The 9365-nt window shown below is 42.9% G+C and overlaps 1 protein-coding gene across 1 annotated transcript; it reads left to right on the forward strand.

Moving 5' to 3' along the window:
* On the forward strand, positions 1 to 1604 carry foxl1 (forkhead box L1). Its single transcript, XM_023397366.2, has one exon. The coding sequence runs from the start codon at positions 142 to 144 to the stop codon at positions 1318 to 1320; it is 1179 nt and encodes a 392-aa protein (XP_023253134.1). The 5' UTR covers positions 1 to 141; the 3' UTR covers positions 1321 to 1604.
* Positions 1605 to 9365: the final 7761 nt, after the last annotated feature.

Here is a 9365-nt window from a genome sequence, read left to right on the forward strand (position 1 = left end):
TCAACATAACACAGCAAACGTACAGCAATTATTAACATTTTTCTGGGGCCCTCATGAGGCTGGAGAGTCAGTCAGTGGAGGAGTGGAGCTCCGGGAGCAGGCTCAGCTTTCCCCGGGACACAATCCTGCTTCCTCGGCGTCATGACTCTCTACCACGGCCGCCTGCCGGCACTCGGAGTGGCATCCTCGGCTCTGAGCCTCTCCGCCCCCCCGCTCTTCTACTTGTACGGCCGAGAGAGCGGAGGGGTCGTGCCCGCCGCCCTGAGCTTCGTGCCGGCCCGCCAGGAGCCTCCGCAGAAGCCGCCCTACAGCTACATCGCGCTCATCGCCATGGCCATCAAGAGCGCACCGGAGCAGCGCGCAACGCTCAGCGGCATCTACCAGTTTATCATGGACCGGTTCCCATTTTATCACGACAACAAGCAGGGCTGGCAGAACTCCATCCGCCACAACCTGTCCCTGAATGACTGCTTCATCAAGGTGCCCAGAGAGAAGGGCCGGCCCGGCAAAGGCAGCTACTGGACGCTGGACACCAAGTGTCTGGATATGTTTGAGAACGGCAACTACCGCCGGAGGAAGAGGAAGGCAAAAAGCCAGCAGGAGGCTCTGGACTCTAAAGCCGCTGGACACAAGCGCACAAAGGGCGCGGGGCCATCCAGGGACCCCCAAACCTCTGTGAAACATCAGACTGGCTCAGAGACAGCGGAGGAACCAGCCAGGCAGGATGCGGAGAGCGTGGAAAAACAACCAGACACAAAACCTGTTCTTGTGGAGTTTAACCAAGCGGAACAGCCGCAACCGCTCTCCATACAAAGACTCAAAGTGCTCCCCAACCAAGACACCACAGCATCCATCGGGAGGAGGCTTGACGCTCCGCAGCCTGAGCCGTGTCTCACTCCGAGACACGCTCCGCTGTGGATGGACGGAGCGCATCTCCTAGGCGCGTCCCTCCGCTGGGAGCCGGACGAGAAGAGGTCAGCGTTCAGCGGGAGGGAGAGAGAGAGGGGTCCGCTGTGCGCCGTCAGCTGCACGGCAAACACAAACCTGGCTGCAAGCGCGCAGGACAGGCCGAAGGGAAACGTTCCGAGCAGGGATAAATCCAAAGGGTTCAGCATCGAGAGCATCTTATCGAGGAGTGAAGACGAAACGCGCGGCAGCATCCTCGGTCTGTCGGCGGAGACATGCGCAGAGCGCCAGAGTCCAGGCTTCAGCTCGTCTGTGGTCCTCGGTGCTCGGCCGCATCAGCTGTACCAGATGGGATTCCCCCTCTGCTCCTACCTGTCACTCACCTGTCCCGACAAAGTACTGCATTTCAAATGAGTTCAGACCTCGATGTATTTTACGCACGGATGTCCAAACGTGTCAAGTGTAATTAGCTTTTCATGATGAGTTAACTATGAGACAGCTTCCTGTTCCTCTGCTTATACATGTGTTTTATTGTATCAATTCATGGAGGAATCTTGAATGTAGCCTGATGACTGGGCCCGTGTAGCCTGTATTGAACTGTGGGGGTATTGTACGATATGAGAATGACGTTTGTAATCTAAGCTGTTTTACACTCCACTTTGCTCATGTGCGAAATAAAGTTTAGTTTGGTAATTAAATGACAGCATGCTTTATTTAAAATGAGAGTAGAAATACTGTTGGAGAACAGGAGGCTGCCGCTTGAATGAAATGTCACATAAACTTCTGGTGATGCCAGAGAGACAGTAACATGTAGCCTGTCTGTGTATTTGATTTTCAGTTCTGCATTATAAAGCTTCTGATCACTGAGGATTACAGGCCAGGTCAGTGTTCTGCTGTGTGCATAGATGATTTATCCAAAGCGATGAGATACAGATATCAGAGATAATCCAGGACATTAAGATTGTTTCCATGACAGCAGTTGTGTCAACTTCAGACTGGTCATAATGAATCATCATGAAGGATTCAAAGACATTGACTATAGACAATTTCAATATCAGTTTAGATTCAGTTAACATGACTCATAAAACTGACTCCACCTGGACAAAACAGATGGACCAAAGGTTTTGTCACATGACACAGAAAATTCCTAATTACTTTTATTTGTGCAGCTTTCAGTCTCTGGCGTTTCTACTGGTTAATACTCAACTTCAGCAACTAAGTCTGAAACAGGAAGGGAATTCTTGAGCAGTTCACTAATTTTCTTCTTCTATTGGTCAGTAAATTATTGAGAGCTGATTTTGTGACGACATCTAGTGTTTTAAAACCTCTGACAATCAGAGTTCAGTCCATTTAAAGCTTTATAGAGCTTATAATGAACATGATGAAACTGATAGAACTGATATATATCACACATCTTGGTGTTGATATATTAATTATGAGGTTCTAGTCTTTCCATTAATTATCAGTTTAATGTCAATCAAATCATCAATAAACATGTAATCGATCAAACTGCATCACATCACGTCATGTGTGAGGTGACTATAAAGACATCAGATCATTCTGATCCTGGATCACGTACAGAAAGTAGACAATCTGAACTCAAGGTCCATTTATGAGCTTCTCATGAACTTTCATCCAAATCTCATGGTCTTCCTCCGCAGATGGAGTTTACATGCAAACTCCATCCAGTGAGGAAGGCTGCTGAGAGAATGTGGAGTTGTTTTGTTTCAAACTATTTCCAGGTTCCAGACTGAGCTGAAGCCGTCCTCCCTCTGGTCCCCACAGTGGAGGGGGAAGTATTCAGTTCCTTTACTGAAGTAAAAGTATCAGTGTAGAAATATTACAAGTCCTGCATGAAAATAGTAAAAGTCAAAAGTATGACCATCAAAATGAAGTTGAAATACTAAAGTAAAAGTCCTGTTGGGTCTCTGACTGTTCTATTATTATATATGAGATCATTAGATGATCAATACTGAAGCATCAGCGTGTGAGCAGCATGTTACTGTTGTAGCTGCTGCAGGTGGAGCTGGTCTGAACTACTTTAAATAGAGTTCTATAAACAGGGAGACCAGATAAATGAGGGGTTGTGGGATGATTAAAGGGGAAAGAAGAAAAAACAAAGTTCTGATTCATAAACCTGTTTTCAGTTTTTTTTTTAATCTTTGATTGTTGGTGAGATATTGGATCATTTGAACATTTATAGAAATGAAACCCCGGGAGGTTTAGAGGGAAAAATCACTGCTTGGTGGAGCTGTTAACTCATAGACATCAGATGTGACCCTTACTACACACAGCCTTTGTAAGACGTCAGAGGCCAAGACGCTTGGAAACCACTGGTTTTATCTTTAACAATGTGTTGTATTTAAAAGCTTGTTTGTGTAAAATCTTTATGTTAAAAGTAACTTGTAACCGAAGCTGTCAAATGAATGCAGTGGAGTGGAAGTAGCGTGGAAATACTCAAGTAAAGTACAAGTCCCTCAGAAATCTACTGTGCAGTACTTGAGTAAATGCACCGGTTCCTCAGTTAAATTGCTCTGGACGATGTTCCATAAAACAACCTGAGAAGTTGAACTGTCGAGCGAGTCGCTATAAATCCTCGTGTGGATGTGATGGCACTGAAAGTCCTACACGAGCCTCCCTGAGCTGCGACACCACAGACACCTGCATGAAATCAGAGAGCGCTGCTGACAGCATCATTACAAACAGAGAGCAGCCATGTCTAAATATAGGCCTATAGCTTAGACACATGCCCGTCTGAAAAAGCTGTGTGAGGCCGGCGCTGTGCAAATCAGGAATGTTTGTTGAAATAAATAAACCTCCCCACATTTGAGGAGAGGAACTCACAATCACAAGCATTTCCTGTGTATAGGATTCTTTTGGTCAGACGTGTAAATAAAACATGATGAAAACCTTGGAGGGGAAAGAATGGAGCAGAGGGTGAGAGACGAGTGGAAAGAAAAGAAGTGAGAAGTATCAGTTTAACTCAAAACTTGGCACTTTTGTCTCTTTTGGGATTTGGGTGCAACTAACACATGACCCGCTGCGATCGGCCCCGCCGGCTCCCCATCCTCCACAGTCTTCTAAAAGCCAAGTGAGTTAATAAATGTTAGTTATCTGACGGTCACTGTGGGTGTTTGAACAGTAAGAGATCCTCATGAGAAAGCAGCTCAGACGAAAGGGAAATCCTCTGTGTTTTATTCGTTATGTGAGAAAACAAACTGTGCTGATGGGCTGCGGTCGGAGCATCAGAACCAGTCTGAACCGAGCTCCAGCAGCGACACGGGGTGGGGGGTGGGGGGTGGTGCTGGTCAGTCAGGTTAGAGCGGGACAGACTTCTAATTCTGGATTATGTTGAGTTTATTTATCAGACGGAGACACGTCTGTTTCTTCTGTGTAGTTTATCACAATATTTGCACATTTGTTTTTTTCATTTTCAGCTGCTATTTGTCTGAAATGTATTTACTTTAATTATCTTCCCTATTTCAGTCTGTTTAGACTCATTTATACACACTTCATAAAGAAAGATGTGCTTTCGATTGAACTTTTTCTTTTAAACATGCATACACGACACACAACGCAACGGACCCTCGAGTTTAAATATCAAAATTATCGTTTGAAATCTAGTCCGGAGCAGATAGAGTGAGTGAGGTGGCTGTGAGTAAAGATTTTATTAATGGTTTTTAAAGTTTTAGCAAATGGGTTTTTCTCTGATTTGATGACGTTCTGCCAGCTCTGGTCTCACTTTTTAATTAACCATTCATTCAGTCTTGAGTGTCTCCTGTGACACTGATTTGCATGATTAATAGTATGTGTTGAAAAAGGCCCACTGCTTCCCCCATCCTGTTAATGGGCAAAGAGCTCATCTGAAAGCTCAAGGGGTTACATGTTACGTGTTACATGTTACATGTTACATGTTACGTGTTACATGTTACGTGTTACATGTTACATGTTACATGTTACGTGTTACATGTTACATGTTACATGTTACATGTTACGTGTTACATGTTACATGTTACATGTTACGTGTTACATGTTACATGTTACATGTTACGTGTTACATGTTACATGTTACATGTGGGTTGAGTTTTTAAGTAACTTTAGGTGTCTTGTGTTCAAGGACACACAGTATGTGTCAGTAACTCGACCAACCTGTGTTCACTTCTTTCTCCCTCGTTCTTGGACTTGTTCTGTGAAAGGGTTACTCTGACTCTGTGTTGTTGGGATAAGGAATGAGCGTGAGTTCTGTCCCCTTATTGATCGATAATAATCTTTTTTTATTAATCTTGAGTTGGTCCGTGTGTATCTGTGCTTTTCATTTCTGTGTTGGTGTCCAGTGTTTTACCAAAATATCCACCACGATAGTGTTTGCTATCCACCACGATCATTGTGTTTGGCATGTGACTGGGAAGCACTGGGGTTACAGTTAGTAAAGCCGGCAGAGAATAAATGAATAGCTGAATGAGCTGTGTCAGAAATATGTCTCTCTTTTGTCAGCTCAGTCACGATGTGAAAACATGCCAAGGTACAAAACTCTATGATCAGTATAAAGTCAAATGTGAATAGACAAAGCAGGTTGGTTACCTGGTGTTTGCAAAGAGAGGAGGAGATGCAGCTGTGTATATGTTCAGCAGTGGTGAGTGAATCTAAGGCGACCTCAGCACAGCAGTTGAAGAGTGTCAGAACATCAGAGCTCTTTTTCTCACATGCTGGACTCAAACTGAGGCTGCATTCATCACACATATCATTTTATCTGAGGTGTCAGGTCTGAAGGAATGCTACAGTGCATTATGTGGATTACGTCTGTGACTTGATGTCAGTCACCGGTACGAAGTGGAGCTGTGAACGGACGGGCTAAAACATTGTGATGAACAAAGATTTGATGGATTAAAAATGATGGTTCCTTCTTCTTGAGTATTTTCTTTTTAGACACCAGCCTGTTTGCATAGTTCCCTCTCACTTTTGTTTTTTAACAGTGCATTAAAACAACAGAAAACTAGAATCACTGCCTTGTGGTTGTTTCCTCCATCAACCAGCCAAGCTGCAGGAAATATGGTCACACTCGCTCCTTCCTCCTTGACCTTTAGCATATGAAATATCATTACTTTATTTTATGCTTATAGAAGTTTGAATTAAATTGTGTCAGAATTTGTGAATGAATTTGTGAGTTATGGCCAAAAACATGTCACAGTGTGTCAGAAGGATGAAATTCCCTCTGGGCGTTCCTGATATATTGCATTCATTCATTGCATTGTGACCTTGACCTTTGACCTTTGCCCGCCAGGTGAATGTTTGTGCCAAAGAAAATCCCTCAAACTGTTACTGAGATATCGCATTTACAAGGCCAAAACTGTGTTTTGCGAGGTCACCACAACCTTGACCTTTGACCTTTGACCAACCAAATCTAATCAATTTATCCTTGAGTCCTAGCAAATGTTTGTGCCGAACTTGAAAGAGTTCTGTCATGGACGTTACTGAGATAACACGTCCATGAGAATGGGACAGACGTATGGAAAACCCGAAAACAACATAAATACAATATAATAATTATATAAACCATTAATAAAGACATGAATTACAATTTATGAACCTTTTATAAACAGCGTCTTATCAGAAAGTGGTGACAGTTTTTTAGTCACATTCTTTCTGAGGTGAAGGGGGAACCATCACACTCCTCCTTTCTCTCTTCATTGTGCACATCAGTGCTCAAACTACACAGTCCCTCCTCTATTGAATCCAAACAAACCAGAAACAGAAAACGCATCACTTCCTGTTTGACAGAGGAAAAGACCCACCAGACTGTGTGTGTGTGTGTGTGTGTGTGTGTTTAGAAGATCAAATGTAAAAGCTTTCAGGTTGAATCACTGTTCTGTTGTAGTAATCAGTCATAGAGACGAGCAACATGGACAAGTATTTATATGAGAACGCTGTAGATTATTACTCTGGACTAAATTTAGTCTCTAGACGAAAAGATCCAGGAAAACTGACGCAGAGCAAAGACACGTTCAGCACCTTGTTAAAAGAACATCAGCCAATAGTTTTTTTTAATTATTATTTTCACAATTTGATTAAAGAGATTTAAGTTGAATAATTTTTTTCTCTATTTTGCTCATTGAAGTGAAATAGAAATGGAAATAGCTCAAATATAAATAAAAATAGATTAAATATAATTACAAGAAATGTCCATGTCTAAATGTCCAACTTATATTCATTGTAAATCGAGTTTATCGTATTTTTAGTTGTGGGAGCTCAGACATGTATATATGTATATTATAACAGCTACTGAGTTCACACGTGAGCAGATTCATCTCCATCATAACTGATCAGTGACAGGACCACAGGATGAGGACTCAAAAAATGCTCGACTCAGAAACGGCAATCCAAGGCAGGGTCTTTATTACAAATAAGGTTGGTCCATGGGTAATCAGGCGGAGAAGGCAGACAGATCCAAAGGGCAAAGGCTGAGACTAGACTAAAAACAAAACTGGACAAAAACAGCAGGAGTAACACGGAGAAAACACTGGAACGCTTGATACGACGAACAAAGACGAACTGGCACAGAACACGGAGCACGCAGACTAAATACACTAGGAGGGGAAGACAATGAGACACAGGTGCAACACATTAGGGGCGGGGTCTACAAAAAATGACAAGAGATAGAAAACAACCTAAATCAGGACGGAACATGACAGTCAGTGCAGAGCTGGAGCGGTTTCATTTCTCAGACCTCATACCTTTCTACTGACAGTGTTAGGTGTTATGATTTCGTGCATGTACTTAGTTTGTTCCCTCCTGCTGTTCTCAGGTTTATGAACCTGTTATTAAGTCTGATTGAACTGGACATTTTCCTCTTTGGTTCAATTCTTTTGGGCTGATCTGAAATTAGCAATTGTACTTGGGTGTGCACCAAAACAACCACACTAAACCTGCAGAGAGGAAGTGGTCTTGGTCTAGTCACAAACGAATTGTGGAACGGTTTGTTTGTGGAGGGAAAGTAACGTGTCCTGTGTCGCTATGGTTACAGTTATGGTTACAGACTCTTCTCCACTCCTAATTCATTTGCAAAAGAAGAGACAAAACACACAAACACAATTAAAGATGAATTTGCATTACAGCATTATTATTGTTTATTTATTTATTCATTTTTTAATTTTCTACAGATATGGCAATATTATTGTTACTGTGAATTCTCTCAGTTGCAATAATCATATATTGAAAATTTGATATGAGCTGTGTCACAATTCAGGGGCCGCACCCTTCAGCGGGTGGATCCTTCGCGGCCAAACCTATCCCCAGATCCATGCACGCCAGTAATGACAGGAAACAACACCGACCGAGAGCCTGAGGATTACACTGTTAAAAGAAAGTATTGGGTTTCAGCTCAGTTGTTCAACAGCTACGGTACAACTGTTAAAACTAAGGGCCTTAAAACCTCAAGTTTCTGTGATTAAAAATTGCTAGGCAACAGGAGCTGCGCGACGTGATGCAGCGTAAAGGGAGGACACAGCTGTTGATGTACAGGGAAAATCCTCCTTACCATCACACTACCATCTTCCATCAGCCTCAGCTGTACTTGTGTTAAATTATCAAATGCTAACACACTAAACTAGAAGACAATGGGCATGGTAAACATTATAGTCTCTTAACATTAGCATCTTAGCTTTGTCCCTGTGAGGATGTTAGCTTGCTGATGTTAGCATTTAGATCACACAGAGCTGCTAGCATAGCTGTAGACTCCTGGGCCGTGTTCGCGCCAACCTCAACCCTTCATGAAAATCTGCAGCCTCCACATCCATTTGCAATACAAAGCGTAACAAAACAAACAAACAAACAAACACAACAACAACAAAAAACACAGCATCGTCCAGCAAAACAGTTACTGTGTGTTTTTACCGTTTACTGAGCCCTGCATTACGTGATTATTTTGGAGCAAAGTTTTTCGTTTGTGGTTTCACTTGTGACAAGCCCAACATCCTTGTTTCTGTCCCTTTTAAGTGGTTTCAAGATGGAGGACGGTAGGTGGACTCCTGTACAGTCTATGTGTGGAGCATTGGGGATAAGTGTAGATTAGGTTAGCGCATTTTAAGCTAACTTTAAATATCTTCATCATGACTCATGTTTAGACAGGGCTGAAGTCTCTCTTGTCACAGAGAGAGAGAGAGAGGGGGAGAGAAATGTAGCTATAACTCTGGAAAGTGTCATTGCTCCTGTTTCATGTGCAATCAAGTCCCAGTTCAGCTCTAAATCACATGGTTTAAAGCTGGCTGCTTCAAAAGGCTTCCCAACGCAAGTGTTTATTATATTTTTTCACTCTCTACATAAACCGGCTTCACTTGTCTACACACACACTCAGCACCGGGGGAGGGCGGGGCCGTGATGAAGATTGATAGACTCGGTTCAGGCCACATTAACTGCTAATCAAGTTAGGTTTCCTGGCACGGAGCGCTATACATCATTACGAG

Source organism: Seriola lalandi, unplaced genomic scaffold, assembly GCF_002814215.2.
Source record: "Seriola lalandi dorsalis isolate HSWRI2012SDOR001 ecotype SW California unplaced genomic scaffold, Sedor1 jcf7180002055008, whole genome shotgun sequence".
In the NCBI taxonomy this organism is placed as follows: Eukaryota; Metazoa; Chordata; class Actinopteri; order Carangiformes; family Carangidae; genus Seriola; species Seriola lalandi.